General features: G+C 42.1%; 1 protein-coding gene across 1 annotated transcript; it reads right to left on the bottom strand.

Annotated features, from left to right (window-relative positions):
• Positions 1–9,693: 9,693 nt before the first annotated feature.
• LOC144684065 (acidic mammalian chitinase-like) lies at positions 9,694–24,655 on the bottom strand. Its single transcript, XM_078547780.1, has 11 exons — positions 24,631–24,655; positions 19,961–19,990; positions 19,674–19,875; positions 18,224–18,280; positions 17,609–17,759; positions 16,928–17,052; positions 15,358–15,484; positions 15,055–15,237; positions 13,948–14,064; positions 12,446–12,584; positions 9,694–9,929 (listed from the first exon to the last, which is right to left on the bottom strand). Exons 1-11 carry the CDS (start codon positions 24,653–24,655, stop codon positions 9,694–9,696), a joined length of 1,392 nt encoding a protein of 463 aa, XP_078403906.1.
• Positions 24,656–25,048: the final 393 nt, after the last annotated feature.

Below are 25,048 nucleotides of genomic sequence, written 5' to 3' on the forward strand. Positions count from 1 at the left end.
AAGACATAAAAGTGGTGATGAGAATACAGAACAAAAGAAAATAAATTTCAAGATGGGTGAGCCAAGCACTAGAAAGAGCATCTGTACTTTCAAGTAAAATAGGCGACAGCCGGCAATTGGAGCAGAAAGCAGAGCTGCAGTTTAAAATTTTTAAGAACCCTGTTGAATCGCGATCACAGGGATCCCGCCAAAAATCAAAAAGAATGCAAAACCCAGCACAGAAAAGCCGACAGCTGAAGAGACAGAATTTTTTTTAAATGGTGACTGCGCTTAAAGCAGCAATACATTTATAAGGGTAAATACATGAAAAATGGCTATGGGCAGAAAATTATGAGACCCCAGAGAGTGGGTGACTCCACAGTAAGCCAAACACCTACATTCGCCATTACCTGGAAAGCCTATTGGGAAGTGCAGTCCCCCTGCAGTCATTCATGATGCCGCAGTTCGGGCGTGTCGATCCATTCGACCCCATTTCAGATGGCTGGTCTCTGTATGTCGAATGGCTAGCATTCTTTTTTACCGCTAACGACATCGTGGAGGAGGAGAAGAAGAGGACAATTCTTTTGTTCGCATGCAGGAACAAAACATACAGGCTGATCCGCAGCCTTACGTCACCTAGCGCCCCAGACTCAAAGACTTTTGATGAGTTAATAAAAATTGTACAGAGCCACCTGAGGCCAAACCTCTCAGTTACTACGCAGTGCTTCAAGTTCAATTCAAGGAACAGGTTTCCAGAGGAGACAACAGCTGACTATCTGGCTGTTTTAAAGGCATTAACTGAGTGTTGCAAATTCGGAACGTCCATTAGTGACTTGTTGAGAGATCGGCTGATATGCGGGATTGGAGATGATACAATCCAAAGGCGTTTGCTAGCCAAACCTAGCCAAGACTTCAATAAGGCATTAGAATTAGCTACCACGTTGGAGGGTACAGTTAGAAATTCCAAAGTTCTAAAAGTTACACAAAATAGCGCCGTCCATCTGGTCGAGTGGGACAATCCGGCAACAAAAGGCACGAAAACTTCGGACTCCACGGAAAGGCAGGAAACACTCTCTAGCTCCAGACCATTGAAAAACAATGGTACCGCAGTGAAAACCCACCAAATGAATGAGAGAAATACATCCAGGCCTCCAGGTGAGTGAATGACAACTCAAACAAGTCGAGTGCTTTTTCTGCCACCGCTATGGACATATAAGGCAGCACTGCAGAGAAAGGCTAAAACAACACTATAAAGGCAGAAGGAAAAATCGTGAAATATGCCTCATGGAAGGGCCAGAAGAAATAGAATCAGATATCCGTTCATTATATAACCTCAAAGTGGGTAGAACTGAGAGAATCCAAGTCGTCATTACAATTAACGGACAACCCATTAAGATGGAAGCTGATACAGGAGATGTCCGCCATTGCAGAACATACATTTAGATATCTGGGTAAAGGAACCCATCCTTTGAAGTTAGAAGTTTCGAACTCAAAGCTGAGGACATACACGACCAAAGAAATAAATGTGAAAGGGGTATGTCAAGTCAAGGTGCAGTATGAGGAACAGTCTGCAAAATTACACCTATTTGTAATGTCAGGCAGGGGACCGAGTCTCCTTGGGAGGAACTGGCTGGGAGGGATAAATCTTGAGGGCCCGCTAAGTTCCCAATTGAAAATCAGAAATGTTGCTGCAAGAAAAAATGAGTATGTAAAGACCCAACGGGTGAAGCCCGTAGAGGTGTTACACCGGGTCAGAGTTCAAGCTGGAGTTACCATCCTTTAAAAGGAAATGGAAAATCTATTAAAGAACTTTCATGTGCTACAAAATTCAATCAGCTCCCAATTTGTGCCACAAAAAAGATATGAAGAAGAAACGGAAGAGTTAAGCCTGTCCCTGGCCAAGTTAAGGAATGGATTAGCTGAGAAGGGGCAACAATATGCGATTCCCCAGGAAACTATTGATGAGAATAGGAAAGAATTGGGAGAGCTGAAGCAGCAGCTGCGTAAAAGCCCTGATGTTTCAAAGGTAGGAGACCTTGAAATCTCAGAAGAGCTGTCAGAAATCCCAACTACTGAGCTCATTCACGTTCAGCTCGCGCCTGAGTCTAGTCCCGCCAACAGCGAAATTAGAGAGAAGACAGAGATACCGGTCAGTGCTGCCAAGGAAAGGACACACGCAGGGAGAAAAAGAGAAATCATTGACAGTCCTCAGAAAGAAATACAAAAAGATTTATTTTTTCCTTTTCCTCTTTCTCCTCACACATCATGTAGCTCATCGTTGTATTGCTTTGTGCTTGTTGCCCTTCATCTGTTTCAGCTTGGAGGGGAGGGGCAGCAGGAGTGAATGTGACTACTCCTGGAAGATGGTGAAATCATCCACTGAGGGGTATAGTGAGCAATTGCCCCTGAAAAGGAGGTCTCAGAAACACCAGCCAAGGTTGTTGGGCCGTGTTGCTCAACCTGTGTGAAAGAAGGCCTCCTGAGTGACTTGACCTGTAAATAGTTAGTTTTTTCAGCTTGTTAACTGCACTTTTAAGTAAAGGGGAGGGACGTGGTAAAGTGAGGTACCCTGTCCCTTTAAGAGAATGCAAGTGTACTGATCATGTGACAGCATTGACGAATCACTGTACAGCATGGGCAACTGGGAACTGTAAGTCTAGCTTAGGAGGTTTCTAAGTGAGCACGTATGATGTGGTACTCTGCCCTATGTCTCAATAAACCATCACCATTTATTCTTACATCAATCTCTCCCCAATATTGATTGCAAGCAGCAATTAAGGAGAACATAGGAAGATAGAGTTCAGTTGGCCAAGACATAAAAATCCTTCTACTATTTCTTATGTTAGGGAGATATCCAACAGTTTGCCAGTTAGGCTCAGATCATGTGATAACAAGGATTGTCAGCACAGACCTGCTTATCACCGATGACACCTCTCCCTAGCTCTTTGGTAAAGTTATCCAACTAATCACGTACCCCCACATTTCCCCAAGCCCTTTAAATGTTTTTCCTTTAGATATTTATCTCTTTTGAATGTTTCCAATGAGCTGCACTGCCACCTTTTCAGACAGTGCATTCCAGATCACAACAACTCACTGTACACAAAAATGTTTCCTCATGACAAACAATCACCTTAACTTGCCACCCTCTGGTTGCTGACCTTGTGATTTTCAGTTGTCTCACGATCACTTTGTACCCTCTTTCCCTTAAGTATCTGCCTGTCCAAAGTAAGGTCATTTTTGGATTAACATGTATTTTATACACTTTCCGTTAAGAAAATATTGATTGGAAGCAGATCTGGCATCGGAGCCACACAGCATTGGTTAGAGCTGCATTGAAATTCCTGATTGGGGTGAGTAGCTCTACCATTTAATGCAAATGAGAGTGAAGCCCCTATTTCAGTAGGACATGATATCTATCGGCGCTTATTCCAATGGATTCCTTTATTGAAATAGCTGATTTTTTCAATTTTGCACTTTCACCTGAAGTATAACAAAGTGATCTGGGTTTCTGATGCTGCAAGAACTTTGCAAATTTATGAGGGTAATATAAATTTAATTCAATAAAGTTGATGTTGGATATTTTATTTTTGATAGTCTAATCCAAATCATTAAAATACTAGTTGTATTTTGTTTTGCAGAATTTGAGCCATCAGCAGATATAACATCACCAACCGCAATCATTGGGCTGAATTGTCCGCTCCGGGACCAAGTCCCGTTGCTGGAAAAGATGCCAGAGGGACTTCCGCTGCAGAACATGGTGGGTAAGCACGCTGAATCGCACGATGTTCAGCTCATTCATTGTGCAGCCACGTGGTTTATATCGAGTCTTGTGGCAGAGAGGGCAGAAAGTCGGCCACCCCACTGTTACGTCCGGGCACCATATTTAAAAGGTACGCGGTCAGCCCTTCACTAGCGGTGCCAGGACACTGGCTGAAAGATGTGCAGCAGAAGGCAGTAACATCTGGCACCACGTTTCAGCATTGCCTCCCTGGAGACACTCCTCCAAGCCATCGAGGAGAGGCGGGACCCCTCCTTTCCAAAGGATGGCAGCAGGAGGCCCTCCCAACTGACCATGGCAGCCTGGGAGGAGTTTGCCAGGGTGGCAGCAGCCGTGTGGTCCATAGGAGCACTACCTGGCAGTGCAGGAAACAGGCCAATGGTCTAATCCGCTCCGTTCAGGTAAGTGAACCTTCTACTCATTTCAAACTCATATCACCACTCATTTTGTGATTCTGTCATGGGATGTGGGTGTCACTGTCAAGGCCAGTATTTTTTATGCCCATAACTAAGTGCCTTGAGATGGTGCTGGGGTGCTGCCTTTGTGATCTGCTGCTGCCCATGTGCTGTGCTGTTAGGGAGGCAACAGCAGGATTTTGACTCAGCCACAGTGAAGCCACAGCCATGGGGTGTGGAGTGGATGACAATTTGCAGGTGCTGCCGTCCCTATGCGCCTGCTGCCATTGCCCATTTAGCTGGTAGCACCCACGGGTTCGGTAAGTGATATCAAAGGAGCTTTGATGGGTTGCTGCAATTTGCCTTGTGCATGGTACTCACTGCTGTCATTTGGTGGAGAGGCTGAATGTTGGAGGTGGTGAAAGGGGTACCAGTCAAGCAGGCTGTTTCACCCTACATGCTGTCTAGTTTGTAAGATCTTTCTACAGCTGCACTCATGCACTCCATCACACCCCTGACTTGTGCCTTGCACATGGTGGTCAGACTTCAGGGAGTCAGGGGGTCAGTTAGTCACCACAGAATAAGTAGCCTGTGACCCGGTCTTTCATCAAACTTGCTCACCATCCATCCATGTGTCTTTATGCAGGAGAAGACAGCCCACACCGGGAGGGAGAGAGAGCAGAGAGGTGGTGGGATGTAAGAGCCGCAACCCTCACTGCATTCGCGCAGCAAGCTACAGAGCTGGGAGGGGAGGATAGAAACCGTGCCTGTGCCAAGGGCGAGGTCGGCCTCACCCAACAATCCAGTGAGCAAGCGTGCATTATTGTGAGACCTTTGAAAATTCAAGGTGATTGATACATGCAATGTTTGTGCCAGTCCAGCCAGCCGCTTATTCTCTTTTCTCCATTTCAGGTTCAATGAAGAAGAGGGAATAAAGCCCATGCCCCCAGGTGCCCATGAAGGAAGACGAGTTCTCACCCAAAGAGCAATCGCAACATTCGCCTGCACCCTCCACCAGCCCAGAAACACACACCTCACTGGGTCATAGATCTAGTGTAGGCTCCGGGTCACACTCTGGTGGTCACTTCACAGACACAGACCCACAGCAGGCAGAGGCGGAGCCAGGAGGTCTCTGGAGCAGCCAAGGTCTCTGGCACTCGGAGAATAGCTAGATACCAGGCACCTGCTAAACCCAAGTCCGATGACGAGCCTTTGAAGTCGGCCATAGAGAAAATGCTGGATACAGTGAGAAGAATGGGAACATCATTTAGAGGTGCAAGAGAACCTCAACAGAGCGGCACGAGAGATGGAGAAGTCTGTGCGTGTTCTCTCTAATGCTGTGCCTTTGGCATGTGAGCACATCGAAGTCTTCATGGGGAGGATCGCGGATGCCATAGAGACCCACGTCCAGCAGAATGCACAGTTTCTGCCGTAAATGTGCTCAGGCCTGCATTCAATCGCTGTAGTCATGGCTGCGTTCCAGCAGTGGCTAGGTGAGAGGGGGGACGTGGCACCTCGATCTTACTCTAAGTGCTCCTTCTCCTCAAGGAGTAAGGGAGTGCCCCTTGGGCATCCAATAGGAGGAGGAGCACCAGCCGGACATAACAGGGGCATCCACCCAGGACATTCCAAGCATGTCCAGACATTCCCAATCCCCTCTGCCCATGACCCGATCAACTCCAGCTGCTCAGGCCAAGAAGGGTGCACCTGCCCCTTAGCAAGAGACCCAAAAAAGGCCTCGGACCTCCAGGCAATGCCTGCCAAAGTCATCACAGACAGGAGGGCATAGTAGTCAGCAGACTGCCTCCACCTGTGCTGCAGATATCAGGGATGCACCTAGATGTAGCTGTGGGGTTAGAAAGATTAAGCAGTCCTAAATGCACACTGGTGGGTGTATGGGTATATAATCATATGTATGTTTGGGCACTTGTCGGTATATGTCAACTTGCACTGTTTGGAAGTTTCCTGGATTCATTCTTGCTGCTAGTTGCTGCAATGTTCACATACACTTCACACCCTTCAGGTGAAGGACATCCATGAGGACCAAGGATGGGTGTCCCGCCCCTTAATGCGTTACTGCACATGGAGCCATCGCTATTTGACACGGGCGATGAGAGCCATGTGTTTGAAGCCTCCCTCTCACGCTATTCCACTTGCCTCCACTTGCCTTAAGACCATTAGAGAAATCTTTGCCTTGCCGTAATAGAAAGGCTAAGCACGAATCTTTGTTGTGCATGACCATGACCAGTTGCAAGTTGGCAGCCATTCACCCAGCGTGCTCCTTGTGGGCATCCGCCTCCCTCTCTCCCTTCATCCCTCACTCTGACCACAGCCGAGGGCTAATGGATCAGAACGAGCGGCAGCCCAACACCTTGCTGCAATCTCAATACATGGAGAATTTTCTGGGCCAGGCTTGCTGCTTTGTGGACTTCACCATTCTGTTAGGATTTCAAATGACCACAGCAATCATAGCCATATCTCCCACTCTTATTAGGGTGTTCCTTTAATTGCCAGATGGGCTGACCTTGAGCTCCACCCACCCAAGAAGACCCTCCTCCCAGCTTATTTTTTTGCATTTGTACATTGAGGATATTGCCTTGCTACTGAGCTGCCTTTGTGGGAAGACAGTACATATCACTTGTTGCACCTGCTCCAGGACCTTTAACCCTCCCACAGTCACCCACCAACTTCCTCCCATCACCATCGACCCCGCCACGCCCAAAGTCACCTTCAGTCTTCACTCTGCAGCCCTTGAAATCCTCCCATCACACTGGACCCATAAATATAACTCTGCACATGCCTTCCCTCCCCTCTGAGTCCACACCTGTCACCATTCCCTTGCCCACCCGGACCCTGCCCACTCCCCTTATCCTTTCAACCTTTCGCACCCCACCAGATCTTCTGCCCTCACCCACTACGATTCCCACTGCTAGTGGGACCGGAAAATTCCACCCATAATTCTCACTAACACTTTATTATTTCTATACTCCACGAATGTTGCCGAGACAAGGCTGATGGGTCCTATGCTGACCCAGCTGATCTTAGTAAATATTACCACCACATGATTTGTGCTGAAAGTTTGATCTTTGATGAAAAGTGTAGTTGTTGGAATTGGCCTTACTTAATGTAATGGTAATAAATACATTTGCTTGCAACATACAGCCTCAAAGCATAAATAAACAATTAAAGCATGCAAAATGAAAATGAATTTGCTAATGTACTGGTTTGTCATTGTTTTTTACCACATTTCAGTGTGATAATGTAAGATTGTGTCTTAAGTAACCACAACTGCATTTTAATGTTATTAAGTCAATTGCTGTGATAAATTACGTGTTTATGAGCAAGCTGGTTTTATGATTCATTAATAAGTTAGCAGAGAATCACACAAATGAAAATAGTTTGACTATTTCTCAATGGGAAAAGGTACAATGGTGTCAACAAAGCATCTAAGCATGATAAGTGTGTGATTTTAGAATCAGCCCCTAGACACAGTAAACAATGACACTGCTTGATTTATTAAAACTGTCATCTTTTCCCTGGATTCTTTTGTTCTCTCTGTAATGTTTTTTCTGACAAAATATATTGAAAGATAAGTCAAATGTTTGGATTGGAAATTTTCAGCTATGTTGTTTTGGATATTTAATTTGCTTTGTCCCATATTTAGTTGCGCTCGCACAGAAACATTCAGGGATAAATGCACAGGTCAATACTCTGAAAGTTGGGCCTATATCCCACCCACACAAGAGGAAGCAGCATCAATATAACATTGAAGCTCTATAACACTCAAGAAACTCCACATGTTCCAGGACAAAACAGCTCATTTGATCAGTGCTCCATTCACCCACTTAAATATTCACTCCATCCACCATCGGTGCACAGTGGCAGCCACATGTACCATCTACAAGATGTACCACAAGAACTCATCAGGCCTCCTTGCACAGCATCTTCCAAGCCCATGACCTCTACCAGCTAGAAGGGCAAGGGCAACAGACGGATCGGGCCACCACCATCTGCAGGTTCCTCTCCAAGTCACACAGCATGCTGACTTAGAACTAAATCACTTTCCCATCGCCATCACAGGGTGAAAATCCTGGAACTCCTTCCTTAACAGTCCTGTGGTTGTACCTCCACAACATGGACTGCAGCGGTTCAAGAAGGCTACTCACCACTGCCTTCTCAAAGGCAATTAGGGATGGCCAACAAGTAGTAGCCTTGCAAATGACACTCACATTCAAAAAATTTTTATAAACAAAAAAAGTCCCCTCAGGCAGGTTGGAATCTAACTGAAAACGGTGTTTTTGCGTTGGAAATGTACTGCCAATTAAAATTTCACCCCCACCCCATATCTATCTTACAAAGATTTAATTAATCCACTATATAAATGATTAGTTTCATTTTTTCTTGTGAAAACAAATGTCAGTAGAATGCAGGATACCAAAACTCATTTACTTCCATTTTCCTTCCTGTGTTGAACCCAAAAATGCTTTCCCTGTGAAGTGCTGGAATGCCTGTAGATATCAGGGTGCTGTGCTTTTGAGTTTGTGTCAAAGTTTCAAACGTCTGTTTCTGCCTTAAACTGTTATGTTGGAAATAAATTCATGCAGGTGAATTCCTTTCAACTGAAATTGGTGTATTTCATTAATTTAAAAAAATAAGTAAACTGTTTTCTTAATGAATCCACCATTTTATTTTGCTGTTTAAACTGCAATTTATATCTTCAGTTGAGACAAATTAGATGTGGTACAGGAATGGTCTTTATCCACAAGGTAGTGTCATCTCAGTAATTAAACTGAAGACCAGTTACAGCTTCACTGGTGCCCAACGAAGATTTATGGCAGGCTGGAAAAATAAAGACTATTTTAGTGTTCTCTTATTCAACAATAATATTTCAATATCACATCAGCAACATAAAAATAAACAACTGATATATTGGGCCTCTTTTGAATTGTAATCATTTTCTTGTTTCCTCGCCTTTTGTCTTCCCCAACAACACATCTTCACCCAACAGAACTGACCAGGAGCACTCGCAAAGACTTCCCCAATTCCACAACCAGTTTCTGGAACATTTATGTAAAAGCAGCTTAGGCTGAAATAAAACTCAGTAACCTTGTGTTGTGAAAATATCATTGCAGATCTCTATGATGCCAGGGGACTGCTGTGGGAATGCAAGGGTTGAAGAAGGTGGCTCATGATGGGTAATGGATGGGCAATAAAAGCTGGGCATGGCAGCCACACCACACCCCATGAACTAATAAAAATAACACCAATGTGAGAGAACGCCGTCCATTTCAACCCAACCAAAACTAGGAAAATGAACCTACATTCATTTGACATGCACATTGTGAGAATTGGTTGGAATTGTATACCCAGCGATGTGGTTTATTAAATTTTACCCATCTACTTTGAACTCCTGATGCACCATTTCAGGACTTCTAATAAAAGCTACAATGATATTTTACTCCACCTCAACATTATTGTTTTCACAGAAAGCCTGCTTTAAACTGTAACTTAGGTTAATAAGCAAGCCTACCTTCTGCTTTCTCAATGCGGCCAGTTGCAACAGGCACAGGAAGAATTAAAGACTAATCCAGCAGGACAAGGCTTCTGGTAGGTCACTCCATCAACACATTGATAAAATTTGCTCTTGTCCTTTGGATCAGCATAGATACCATTAGCTTTGCCGGCGCAGAAACCACTTCCGCCACTGCTGCCACCACCACTAGAGGCATGAGTAGGAGGAACAGCTGGCGGCAGTGTTGTTTTAGATGGAACGCAACCTAGAAGGGAATGAAATTAATTAATTCATTGCTTGCTTCAAAATTAGTAGCAAACAATGGTAAACATTGTAAAGGCAAGGGCTGTTGCTGCATTGAAAATCTTTAGCTAGAACTCAATTCCTTACGGGGTCAGGAGCGAGCTGATTGGAAATTCAGTTCAATAAGGGCTACTGAGCAAATCTTGTGACATAGCCAATTCTGTCTGGAGTCTATTTGTGGGTGTGCAAATTTTGAAGAGCGATTTAATTGTAGTTTTATTTTAAGTCAAGGTAAACAAAATGTTATTGAACTCCATCTGATAAAAAATTGATACATTTGTATCACTTTCCATTATCCTTTTAAATGACACAATAATACACTGCACATCTTCAATTTATTTAACTATTAATGCATATTGGATGAAACAACCTGTGCAAAATCATGAGTTAGCCTGTTAATGTTGTGATGTGTTATATAAAATATTAATTTATAATGCCATCAACTGGATATATATTAATTTATTATGTCATCATCTGGAAATTAATTTATAATGTCATCGGGTGGACATTCATGTGAATTAACCTTTTTTGAAAAGGGCATTTTTTTCTAAGCAAAGGACACTGGCTTACAGCAACTATTGTGTTTCATTTGAGAAGGACACAAGTTGCTTTTTATGGAGACCTGGAGATCTCAGAGAGAGGTCACATAATCCAGCTCTTGGCTGAAAAGATACTGAATTTTGAAGATTCAAAGTGAGACTGCCTCAGAGGCAACAGCCTTACCCCATCTGTCTTTCTTTTGTTACCTCTCTCATCAAAGCTGACCTGCTTGTGATTTGAAAAACTCACCAGAAGACCTTATTGCTGCAAACCAAAAGTTCCAAAAGGAGAATTCCAAATCAAAACCACTGTCTCCAGGCGGAGGGGCATGTTAGTGGGGTGGTGAAACAGGCATATGGGACACTTGCCTTTATCAATCAAGGCATAGATTACAAAAGTAGTGAGGTCATATTGGAGTTGTATAGAACCTTGGTGAGGCCACAGCTGGAGTACTGTGTGCAGTTCTGGTCACCACATTATAGGAAGGATGTGATTGCACTGGAGAGGGTGCAGAGGAGATTCACCAGGATGTTGCCTGGGATGAAACATTTAATTTATGAAGAGAGGTTGGATAGACTTGGGTTGTTTTCATTGGAGCAGAGAAGATTAAGAGGCGACCTGATCGAGGTGTACAAGATTATGAAGGGCATGGACAGGGTGGATAGGGAGCAGCTGTTCCCCTTAGTTGAAGGGTCAGTCACGAGGGGACACAAGTTCAAGGTGAGGGGCAGGAGGTTTAGGGGGGATGTGAGGAAAACCTTTTTTACCCAGATGGTAGTGACGGTCTGGAATGCGCTGCCTGGGAGGGTGGTGGAGGCGGGTAGCCTCACATCCTTTAAAAAGTACATGGATGAGCACTTGGCACGTCATAACATTCAAGGCTGTGGGCCAAGTGTTGGTAAATGGCATGAGGTAGGTAGGTCAGGTGTTTCTCATGTGTCAGTGCAGACTCAATGGGCTGAAGGGCCTCTTCTGCACTGTGTGATTTTGTGATTCTGTGAAAAACACCTAGAACCAGTGGCTACTGTGGACCAGGACCCTTCAGCTGCAAAGAAGCATCTGGTCACCCTGTGATTTTTTTTTCTCTCAGACTCTACTTGTTACTTGGCCAAGTTTTCAATATCTGATATCCTGCAGAGTCTGACTTCCTTTTTGTATGCTCGTTGGGTGGGGGATGGGGAGTGATGGATTGTGTGTATTGTATGTTGGTTGGACTGGCTGAGGAATGATTGCTGAGACATTTCTATGTCTAAACAATAGCTGGTTTATTAGATTTAACTGAACTATATACAGTTATACAAATCGAGATATTAGTCTGCTGAAGCTAGAAACATTCTCACTCTCGACTCTGGATCTCTTGCATCATCATTATGGGCAGTGTTGTTTATAGAGTCCCACACATTAAACCTTACAAACCTAATACTACAGTGTGAGCTGGATTTGGACATATTTGTTCATTTTAAACCTGTTGTTCATAGCTTTTACATCTTCACCTGAGTGAGTTTAACCAATAACACTAACTCTTTACTTGTTAACTTAAGGAACCTGGCTGGCTTATTTCTTACACCAAGCTATACACGGTCAAATATATATAAATTGGCAACTGTACCTCCTTTTTAAATTCAAACTCTGTTACAACCAACTCAAAAGTGGGATAAAGAGAGTAATCAGTTCACCCCTGCAACCTGGGCCGCAGTAACATATTTAAATGTTTCAGTATTTTACTGTATGGTTCATCCTGTTTTATGAATTTTAAGCTTGTAGACACTTAGCAATATTCCAGTAGTCAGATTTATGTGGCTCCAACAATGCTGAAATAGAAATACCTTTAGGTACTCCAAATAATTGCTAAGTTATATTAGTTATTAGCAGTTCTCCATGCTGACTTTCTGGTAACAACAAATAACCAGTCAAAGTCTAAATAATCTTGACATTTACCTGTAGAAATTCCAAGTTTCGTGTGCAGTGCACCAATAAGAGGATAAGGCCCTTGTTTGCAGAAAGCACCAGAGAAATCATCCATAGCAAGAGTCCACACCATAGCACCTCCAAAGTTGTTCTTTGTTAACCACTCAGCCTGAAAGACATTGTTCATCATTTTAATTCACAAATCCTTGTTTGCAAACACCACCTGGAAGTTCCCCTCTAAGCCACCCACCATCCTGACTTGGCAATATATTGCTGTTCCTTCACTGTTGCTGGATCAAATTCCTGGAAATCCTTCACTAACAGCACTGTGGATGTAACTACACCACATGGACTGCAGTGGTTCAAGAAGGCAGCTCACCACCACCTTCTCAAGGGCAACTAGGGATGGGCGATAATTGCTGGCCCAGCCAGTGAAGCCCACATCCCGTGAATGAATTTAAAAAACTATTTTTACCCAAATATAACTGATGCTTCCCAGGAGTCAGTGTTGGGACCCTTGCTTTGCCTGATATATATTAATGACCTAGACCTTGGTGTACAGGGCACAATTTCAAAGTTTACAGGTGATACAAAACTTGACAGCATTGTGAACTGTGTGAAGATTAGAGCTGGACTTCAAAAGGATATAGGCAAGTTGGTGGAATGGTCAGACAGGTGGCAGATAAAGTTCAGTGCAGACAAATGTGGAGCAATTTATTTTGATAGGAAGAACAAGGAGAGAAAGTATAAAATTAAGGGTACAACTTTAATAAAGATACAGGGGCAGAGGGACATTAGTATATACGTGCATAAGACATTGAATGTGGCAACACAGGTTGAGAGTGCGGACTAAAGTGTACAGTCTACTGGACTTTATTAATAGGGGCATAGACTACAAGGGCAAGGAGGTTATGTTGAATTTGTATAAGTCACTAGTTCAGCATTAGCTGGAGTGTTATGTCCAGTCCTGGGCACCGCACTTTAGGAAGGACGTGAAGATGAGAGGGCAGAAAAAATTCATGAGAATGATTCCAGGGAAGAGAAACTTAAATTATGAAGATAGATTGGAGAAATTAGGATGTTTACCTCTGAGAAAAGAATGCTGAAAAGAGATTTGATTGAGGTATTCAAAATCATGACACGTCTGGACAGAGGAGATGTGGAGAAACTATTCCCACTTGTGAAAGGATCAAGATCGAGAGGTCACAGATTGAAAGTGAGCGGTTAAGGTCTAGAATGCACTGCTATCTGCTACAAAGAGGTGAGTTGACAGAAATATGAACTTCTCTTAACACTTACATAAAAGACTCAATTATAAATAAAAATGCTAGTTAAATTACATCAAACAAGATATCTCATTCATAAGGTGTTCTCCAACAATCGTATGTGTAATGGCGTAATGTTCCAGCTATTCAATTAATCGATAAAACATCATGATCCTCACGCTGATTGTGACAAACTAGCTGTATATCACAATAAATATTGCAAAACCACCAAATAAAAAATGTAGGACATCAGTTTATCAAAGATACCTTGTCTGCAAAGCTTCTCTCATTGTCATATCCAACCCATACATCTCCTTTATAACCATATGGAACCATCTGTGGAGCATCCCATTCGGAAGTGCCAGTTTTCAACATTGTGCAGATCTGTGAGGAGAGTGAGACAATGGCATTCAAATCATCAGCGGTCACAAATGATCAGTGATTTGCAATGTAGACTGACGACCATTTTCACTTAACTTTTCTTTACTGATTTATTCAGCCATCATTTTCTCTCAATTACAATCCTTAAACTAGGGGCAATATTCTTTTTGCTGTTGAAAAAGTATTTTTAATCATAAACAGCAAATGCTGGCTAATATTACCCTTTACTAAAAGATAATCAATGATCCCTCACACTGCATGTTTCCAATCTGAGGCACTGAAGGAGCCAAAGAAGCATCTGGAGTTTACTCACACACATGATAAAGAGAACGATTTAAGTAATAGCATCAACATCAGTTTCCTTACCCTTCCAACAATGTGGAAATAAGGCATAGGTTGGCACACAAACTGCGAAGGATTGACTGTAATCTTTGTACAAAAATCCCTGGAATTTCGTGTAGGGAGGGAGGTTGGGAATGTAAAAGGTTATATCCTCCACTTTACCTCCGTGTGTATTTTCCAAAACTAACAACAATGGCCAGAGAAAGATGGTCAAACACCTTCCGATGATGGAGGGTGTGTCATTATGTCTCTGTCCATCAGAGTATGATGACACATGTTTCAGCTCCTGTTCCTTTGGTGCCTAAGCTGAGCCAGGCCATGTGTTGTGATGCTGGCAGAGGCAGCAGGATCTTCATACATGGGATAGATGATCAGATGGAGATGTCTTTGGTAAGGATGTCAGAATGCATTGCTTGCCTTAAATTGGGCTTTCATCCCTTGAAATGCACAAGGGATGCACATGCTTTTAAAATACATTGCAACATGCTACCTAATCTGCCTGAGGAGGTTCATATGGTTGAGCTAATGCAGATGTTCTCACAGCATAGACTGAGCTTTTTATCGGGTAGAATTCAGTACTTGGTTGGTTAGTATTATAATAGTATTAATATAAGATGTTTTAGAATAAAGAAATTGCATCGGCATCAACACCTCATAATAGGCCAAGGTTCCAGTAGCTCTGGTGTACGGCCCAGGTGGTCCAGGACCTCCTGATGGGGCTCCAATCCCAGTGTCGGATGAGGTCAGTTTGAAGGTATGGCCATATGTAGCGAATCCAATGTTCAGTTTCTCTGAAGGAGCTCCCTGAATTCTCCAGTAATTCATTGTAAAGTTCTACAGAAGTAAAAAAGCATGAAAGTATGTGTTAGAAGGGCTTTGAAAACCATCTGGTTGAAGACAGTTACCCATTGGAAATAATAAATAGGATTGGATATTATTTTCATGAACACTTACCACATTAAAGTGAATGTTGGTATAGCGGTTGTTATTTGGGAGAGGAAAAAGAGGGCTATTTTCTCCAGTAACAATACTCCCGGATCCATGGTAATCATATGTCATCACATTGAAAAAGTCCAAGTATCTGCATGAAAAGAGACCTGAGTTACACTTATATCTTGTCTACTAAAATAAATGGTAATCATGTAACTCATGAAATAAATTAGCTCTGATAATTAAAACTACGGAAAATAAGCAAGGGCCTTACATTTATACAGGACCTTTTGCAGCCTCAGGATATCCCAAAGCAGTTCACAGATGATGAATTACTTTCAACGCGCACTCACTGTCACATTGAGATAAATGACAAATTAGGCTGAGGAATAAATGTTAGCCAGAACACAGGGAGAACTCTTCCTTGAATAATTCCATGGAAACTTTTACATCTATTTAGGAGATCAGACTGGGATTCAGTTTAACATCACATCTGAAAGACGTCAGTGCAGCACCCCCTGAGCATGGAATTGGTGTGTCAGCTGAGACACTCAAATTGAGTTGTGGCTCAGAGCCAAGACTGCTACCACTGAGCCACCACTAAGACCTCCGTGTGTTTCTATAGTATATTAAAATGTTTGAGGCATTTTTTAAAATCCTATCACCCTCTTTATGCTGAAAAATGAAGAGTAATGAAATGTACTGGCCACTGACAGCCGGACACCTGTCCAACTCGATTTTCAAGCAAGCTAGGAAGCGGCCAGTGCTCATCTGAAACAGACAAGAAACTTATTTAGGCACCTAAATGGGCTAATACGCCCATTGTCGAAGCCAAATGGAATCATTATGGATCACTGGGTGGAACCATTGACACTCAGGTTCAACCATGTGACTCTCTATTACACTGTCCCCATTGCTTGAATGTCTCCAAAATGCTGCAGTGACCAGAAATGGATATAGTAAGTATGGTCTGCCCAGAGCACAATGCAGCAGAATCTGTAACATATAACTTTTACATCAAACCCGATTGATGAGAAGGGCCTTTACATTCAGGGATCGAAATGAGAAAACAAAGTCAAAGCATAATAGACTACATAACAGATAGAGGAGAGGGAATCTAAATGCATGGACATTTCTTATATAACTTAGAAATGTCTTTTTTAGTAAAGAAAAGAGTAACATGTTCTCCTTGTTTCTTGAATGACATTTATCTCTCAATCATAACCACAAGAAAAATGTCAGAATAGCTGGTCATCATCTCATTGTTGTTTCTGGGGTGTTGCTGTGAGTTTGTCGGTTGCTGCATTTCCAAGCATTACAACAGTGTCTACAGTACTCCTAAATACTCTTGACAGTGAATACCTTTGAGATGCCTTGAAGCTTTGAAAGGAGATGCATAATTCAAATTTATTTTTCTATTACTGACCTGCTTTTCATATTTTACTACTCATTAAAAGAAAGAAAGAAGCATTTGTACAGTTTTCTCAGCATTACCATGTCAGAAGTCGAGCTCTGACTCAAGTTGGCAAATTCAGCCTCTCTCTCTCTTCATCTCCCCTGCACTCTGTACTGTGTGACTAACATGGATACTTACTGTCCAAGCTGAGGAACCTCATAGCCCATCTCAATGATAGCCATTCCAGCAGGAACTGCAGCTGAGAGCAACATTCTTGATTTTCCAGTGCCTTTCGCCTCAGCTTCAAAGGCTGCCACCATTTCCTAGAAGTTGAAAATGAATAAGATTTCTCTTAACAACAGAACCTCGCCAAATGGAGGGTTTCAAACATGGACTAGAGAATTTTCCAGCTTCATAAAATGTATCCATGCCCAAGAGTCAGACAATAATTTATCTAATCTAAGGGAATAGTCAGAGGTAGGACCGGATTTAAATGGAGCCTAAATCGATAACTGCTATTGCACAGTAGCCAGTACAGTGATTAGTGAGGATTTTATTAAATTATTTTGCTGCGTAAATTCACATGTTTCACATTTGAACATTCCATTTTCATGTTTCACAAATTCTGTGAAATTCCATCCTTTAAAACTGACTCTCAAAGTACACATATATAGTTGCTTAGGTTGCAGCTCAGCCATGATATCACTGAATGGTGAAACATGCTGGAAGAGCTCAATGGCCTACGCTTGTTCCGCTTGTTCCTATGTCCCTTGTCCTTGGTGAGGACCTTGAGAGGAAATTTACAATCACAATAAGGTTTGAAGGATGCTTTATTTTAGATAGTGGACTAAACATCCTGTTAAACACATTTGGTCCTACCTGTGCCAGCATAGTGAAGAGATGTTTGTCTTGTGTCCCAGGATATTCCCAGTCAATATCCAAACCATCAAACCCATAACCACGCAGGAACTTAATCACAGAATTTATGAAAATTTGGCGATTTTCTGATGTGGAAACCATAGCGGAGAATCTAGAGGAGAGTAGAATATAAAACAAGTCAGAACAGGTATATTTTAGTTTCAGTACTTACCACTTGAACCTTTAAGAGCTTCGTATTTTTTACAATTTCAAAATATACCAGGAAACCAATAATAATTTACAAAAATATAATTATGATATGGTGCTGCATTGTTGCTGCACTTGATAATCAGTTGAATCAATCTTCACTGAGTGCATTATCTTAAATTAAGTCCATGCAAAAATGATGCATTTGTTTCTTGCAGATATCATCTTATTAATATTCTTTGGATTATATCTTACAGGCAGCTGAACATAGTCACAGTATGCTCATTATCAGATAATTAGTATATTTATCTAAAGCTACATGATTATCTTTTCCAAATCTATCTCTTTGACACCAGCTTCTTTTACATTATTAGCAATTGGAAAATCATCACTTTTCACCCAATACTAAAATAAATGTTTTCATCTTACTTCTGAGTTCCAAAATTCCAGCCTCCGATGGACAGGAGTGTCTTAAGGTTTTCGTTTCTGTTGTAAAATTGAACAGATTGTGCTTTTAGAATAAGGAACATAAGCAAATGCATTTATTTCCACTACAAGTAACCGGTGAAAATCATTATTGTCCTAATCTTTCTACTGCTTTCTCCTTTTGGTGCTAAATTTTAATTGAACAGAAATACCTCAGCGCAGGACAAACATTTCGCAACATGATGTGCCACAGGAAAGAGGAGGAAGGTTGAAGTAGGATTATAGGCATCCCCGGTAAGGCCAGCCTTTGTCGCGCAACCCTAATTGTGCTTGAGTAGCTGGCAGTAGGAGGTCATGTGGGCCAGTTTTGTCCCGGCCTCTGAACCAGAAGCTTTGGGTTCAAGTCCCAATGCAGGACTTGATGACCAAAGCAGGAGATGAATTGCTCACCTCAGAATCCCCAGGCTTGGACACGCTCTTATATCCACAGTGCTTATCTGGCCGGTCCACTTCAATTTCTAGGCAATGGTAACCCACAAGTTGTTGAAAGTGGGGTTAGGGTGCAGTGATGGTGATGCCATTGAATGTTTTTAATTCTCAAGGGCTCCTTGATGTCACAGTCAGTCAAATGTTGCCTTAATTACAAAGGCTGTCACTCCCACCTCTATAAATTTTGTTGGCAACATGAAAATTGCAGTGATCAGCAGCAGCAGAGCCCTGTGGCAAGTCACCTGGTTGTCGTCTAAGGCAGGAAAGCACAAATGGCAAAGGGGGAGTTTAGAAACAAGGGGGACCAAAGCTCTAATCATTGAGCTACAATAACAGGGAGTCGCGTCAAATTTGTGAAAATACTTAACACGCATTGATCAATGCTTTTTCGCTGGAATAATTAAAATGCAAATTCCATCTCACTAACGTGTTGCAGAACAGAGTGCAAACTCCAGCTCTCTCCCAAAGCCCAGTACATTCTGCGCTGTAACCATTCTATGATTGGATTCTATTCTACATGCAGGTACACTCTGCATTGCATGACACTCATGGCACATGTACATCTGTGCATTCCGAGATTCAGATGCAAGAGCAGCATTTAGTACATGTGGCAAGTCAACTAACTGCACACTAATTAAAATTACTTCTCAGTTTTATCTACCAGCTCAAGGGTTTTTGCAATGTTGAATGAATATAAAGTGCTTTTTGGTTTTATGGTACAACATGATGATATCATGATTGCGACAGGCATTGTCAGACCCATTGGGCATTGACTCACCTCTGCCAATGGGACACAAATCAACATAACCCAAGTTCACCCATATATCAGCTGTCTGACTGGGTCAGTCGCATTATATTTACATACAATTGGGCATAATTTTTTAATGTAGAACAGAATATAATAAGGACCTCAAGCTATACTTAGCACTCAGGCACGTTCTCAATATTTATTGTATAATTATACTTGTTTTTAATGCTGTTGAATTTGTGGTAGAGAGTTAGGTCATTCGCGTCCAAGTTAGTGATTTGATTGTCCTTCATTCCTGCAAAAGCGTAGATCAGATGTGTGCACAAGCAAGGGTCCAAATCATCTAGCTTGTACTTCCCAGCTCCTGGTCTGTACTGAGCCCAGCTTGTAAAGTAACAAACCAGTCTGAAGGCAGAGCCTGAGAGTGAGGAAAAAAGAAAATCAGGACAGAGCTTCTACTCATTACGTAAAATTAAAAATGCTTGAAAAGCACAAAGACTCACCCAGTTCCAGGCACGCAAACAAGACCACCGCTGGAATGAAGAATATAAGATACGTTTTAAAATTATGATCAAAATATGCTTAAAAGTTCAAGGGTTCACAACAATGCTATTATATGAATGAAAAGGAACCCTTAAGAATCGATGCTAGGTCAGACTCTTTTCCTCACCCATTTGCTGCCCTTTAGTGAGGTCATCGACAGACATGGGCTCAGGACCTGCAAGTGCATTAATAACACCTGGCTCTACCTCCGCTCTTCTGCCTCTGTACTGTCAGATTTTTTTGCCCAACAAACAATTTCAGATAAACCACATGTTTTCGAGCTATTCGAAGGAAGACTGAATTCATCATCTACATCCCCCATCTCCAACTTTATCACCAACTCCTTCCTGTTTATGTCCCAGACTGAACCAGATTGCTGGCCAACTCATGTCCTATTCAGTCCCCAGTTGAGTGTTCAATCCCATATTCTCTCAATCACAAAAGCAGCCTATTTCCACATTCTCCAGCTTCTCTCCTACCTCAGCCCATCTTCAGCTAAAAGCATCCTCAACACCATTGCCCTCCCCAACCCCAATGGGATGGAACTTAAACTGCTTCATCCCAGAATTGGGCCTTGGGCCTTAACTAATCTTTGGATGAGCAGTCAGCATCAGTCCTGCCTCCACAGCTAGCTCACCCTGCAGGAGAAGTACATTTTGGACAATGGGGGAGGGAACAGGGTGCATCAACAAGTCTGTGATGTGAGGGGCAACACTCCTGCTCCTCCTGGCTCTACAGAAATAAAGTAGCTTTCTACATTGAAGGTGATATATAAATGTGACCTATTCTTGTTTTAGTTTACATTTTGAGGTTGATGGGATGCAGTGATTTACCAACATTGGACACTTGATCTTCTTATGTGAGCTGGACCTTTATAGAGAGGTACTGAATGCAAATGCAAGACCTTGCATTTATTGCATGTTGCTACAATCTAGCTGCAGACTAATTAAAATAACATGATTGATCCACCAGCTCAATGATTTTGAATTGCATTGCTGAATGACCTTACCCAACAACAGCAGATTTCATTAAAACTATCCCCAAAATCATTATTTTACATCAGAAACTAACTTTTCAACCATTCCATTTAGCCGTGGTTCTGAAAGCACTTATGGAAAACATTTTAAATGACAAAAGCTGTAAATTCCTCTTTCAAGTTGTCATGCAATTGATATAGCTTAAGGAAGTAGCTATATTAAATTCTACAGACAGATCAATTTACAAATGCACCTGGAAATATTGGAATGATGTTAAGATTTCCATAAACTTGAAATATCGAGCACTGTAACTGATGTAAAACTGTCTGAGAAAGAAATAGCAAGTTGCAACACTATTATCCATGTAGAAATAGTTGATGCTATTTGATTACTCATGGAAATATTTCAGTCAAATGAACAGAAATTGAAATGCCAAACAACTTTCTGACTGCACCTTTGCAAAGAAAATCTTCTGGGGCAAACCACCCATTACCAATGTGGTTGTATGGCACTCCTTTGCTAATTTAACCAGTTAATCCTAAATAGGTTAATGCTATTGCAAAAAATGCCAGGCAAAGTGATTTCTTGCAGTCATACTGCTATCACCCAAAGAAATCTAACTCTATTTATTTTCATTAACTTCACCATTAGTTAAAAAAAGAATTTGGTAAACCTGAGAATTAACATAAAAATGCGGTTGCTCACTGCACAATTGCACTTTGATGCTACTTTGCATCACAACACAAACATACAGATGCATGTTATTATTAAAGAGCATTTAGTGGAGGAACAGCAGGTGGATAATCCAATAGGTTGTACCCTGAGAAAACATACGGATTTTCTCTTTAGTTTCCAGCAGTCAGCTTGGAGGTGACCTGCTTTGTTACAATGGAAGAACACAGGCTTTCAGGCATCGCTCCTGTTCTCCACACCCACCTTTTCAGGCTGAGGAGGAGTCCCTCAGCTTCCATTTTTACATTCTCACCTGTGGCTGCTTATTCTCCTATCATTCTCCCACCTTCTATCCTTAATCAGTTTTTGGGTGTGACTAGGGAAAGATTCCTGTTGGGAAAATAATTTGCAGACATGCTGTCAGTTAGCCATAATCGCTGGTTGTCTGGCTTTGGAAAACCCTTGATCTTCAACATGGGTCTTTACAGAAAGGGGGGGTGAGTTTTTGGATTCTTCAAGGAGGTTCACATCTCTGAGGTTTTTATCTCTGAGGTTTTTGTACGTAGGATCTCTCTGAAGCACCCGTATCAATCGGTTGAAAGCAAGTTGCTTAAACGGTTCAAACTCAATATAAGTTTGCTCAAGTTGCTGCTAGGAAATTCAGAATTTTTGGCGGTACACCTCCAGTACCAGCTCATACACATTTAGGATGACACTTTTGCTCATCCCATAGTTTGATGAACTCTCGTCAAACAATAGGGAATAAACTTCATGGGTTTTCCTTGTTAATCTGCTTTGCAGTATTCGGGCTCAAATTTCTGCTGGCCAATCTAACCTCATTGCAAATTTTCTGAATGAGACAAAAGCACTCCCACATCCTCTTCATTAAACCTTGGTACCAAGTCTGAGTACTTTAGGGGTCCAACGGCCAGTCCTGAGTTATGGCCATTTGCCTTACTGCTGATGTCTCCACTGCATACAGCCAACCTTTTCCTACTCAGTTCCTTAGCCTCTGATCTGTTTGTGCCTTTAACTCCCTTTCAAACCCTTTTCCCTGGAAGGCTCTTTCTCGCTCTCTTTCCTGGAATTCTCTCTTCTCTTTTCTTTCCTGCCTCTCCTTTTTTACCTTGAATTATCTTTCCTCTTTTTCCTTTCTCTCCTGTCTTTTTATTTCCTATTTTTTGCTTGAAATTCCAGCTCTAGCTTCCGCTGCTCCAGCTGTATCTTTACTAATGCTAGCCTGTCCGTTTCAGATTCCATTCCTCCTGTTCTTCAGGTTCAATTGAAATCAAGGTGGCCAGAAGTTTGAGGATTTTGAGTTTCCTAGCTTTGGGCAGGAACTTACTTCTAAATGTCGAGCTAAACTCCCTAACTCTTCAATGGATAAGGATTTGAAAGTGTCCCTAGTTACTTCATTCTGTTCTGTGAAGGTACTATCCTAGAATGTGGATATATTAAGTTTTCCAATATTGTAAACCTATGCCTAAGTTTTTTAATACTTCTAGGAACCAATGTGATTTCCCTCTTCCAATTCCTCACTGCCTATAGGTCTGATCACAAACACAGCCCCTCTAATTCCTATTAACGTCGGGTGAGCAGTGGTAGAATGGCTCCCCTCTCTTTTAACCCCTTGGTTAACCACAACAGGTATTTTTAAAGAATTTGCTTGCCAATTCACTGAGTGTTTAACTGTTAAAGTGTTGTGACTATGAAAGGCACACACAGACAGGTTTTCTTGTATGTATGCAAAGAAAAGGAAATAATGGGCGGGATGTTCTGCCCCGACACCAGGGGCACATTGTCAGGAGTGGGACAGGAATATCTGGTGAGCTAATGCATTTTAACAGCTTTCCGTCCCACCTGGGGTGATGACTGGCACTGACGGGGCAGGAAGATCCCACCCAGTATTTCCCCAACACTCACTGACACTTGCGTTGGAAAGTACAGACACACTGGGCTCAATGGTCTTTCTGGATTCTGCCTCAAGACGATTCAAAGATGTTTATGGACAGTTTCTGTCTTTTCTTCTGGAATAGCTGCTGCATTGATATTTAAGAAGCTGCCTGCAGTGTGTGGCTGGTCAAAAAAACAGGCAGGGTGCAAGCTTGCAGGAGAGAAAGAGTGGGTGCCAACTGAGGGTCTTTCTGGTCTCACTCTGACTGGCCTGGAAAGAAGCAGTTTCTTAAAACACAAAGAGGGTTAGCTTGCTCATCACATGATCTCCTCTTACAAACAGGCCAGTTATCCAAACATGGGCATGCTAAGCCGGTTTCAAATCCACTGTTTAAAAGTTATTAGATTATATGGCTGATGGAACTCCATTCTCAGTCAGGGTCCATTGTCCAAAGCAATTGATTTAATGGCTTGGTCCACACCCAGCTGAATAGACTGGTCAAGTCTGGATGTGTTGTGAATGGTTCAGGAGAGGGATCATTCATCTATGTTAATTGCCTCTTATGCGCTACTTCTAGACAGCCCAGCTCTTTGCTGTGGCCTTATAATTTGTAGGGTACAGCTATGTGAATGTTCGGCCATCTTAGGAGCTGCTGTTCAAGTCACTTTTAGAATACCCTTTACACTCCCTTTGTCCTGTGTCCATGACATCTTTGTCAATTTCTCCTTAGCTCCCATCTATCCCTGACCTTTGATTTTGCTCCACCTGTCCACCCCCTCTTAAACAATATAAAATCCATCACATTTCAACTCCTCTTTAGCTCTGAAAAAGAGTCGTAGAGACTCAAAACGTTAACTCGGTTTCGCAGTACACGGACGTTGCCAGACCTGCTGAGTTTTTGAAGCATTTTCTGTTTTTATTTCAGGTTTCCAGCATCCGCACTGTTATGCATTTATTTAAAATGCTGTCATTCAGCCTTGTTAAAATTATGTGCTGAGTTCAGCCCCTCAATAAATAAAGTCATTTTCATTATAAAACATGGTTTTATAACAATATCAAAGGTAATTAAATGGTAAAACAGGCCTACCTGTTCCAAGTAGAAGCTTTGCCATCTTGCAGCTGGTGTGTTGTGGGCATCAACTCTCTCTTTTATACACTGAGTTTATCATTTGCGGTAAATAATTCCATGTGTCATTAGCTTTATCACTGGAAAAGGGTCAGTCAGAATGGAAAAATAACCGTTCTTATCTTATCTTCATAATATTATTTTCTCCTTCTTGTGAGTAACAACTTACCTCCTCTACAATGTCATCTAGATTGTCGACCTTCATTGTCACCCCTAAACTTCTTCTCGTACTATAAACTGAGGCTGGGAAATTGGTGGGGAGGGTTGAGAGGTCCATGTTCTATTAATGGGGGATCAGAAAGAGTGGGAAAGTTCGATGCTTTAGGTCCAGGTAGGTATGAACCTTCCTGTTGGTCCTGTTGCTGGGCAGTGTGCTTTC

This window comes from Cetorhinus maximus, chromosome 8, assembly GCF_964194155.1.
Source record: "Cetorhinus maximus chromosome 8, sCetMax3.hap1.1, whole genome shotgun sequence".
In the NCBI taxonomy this organism is placed as follows: domain Eukaryota; kingdom Metazoa; phylum Chordata; class Chondrichthyes; order Lamniformes; family Cetorhinidae; genus Cetorhinus; species Cetorhinus maximus.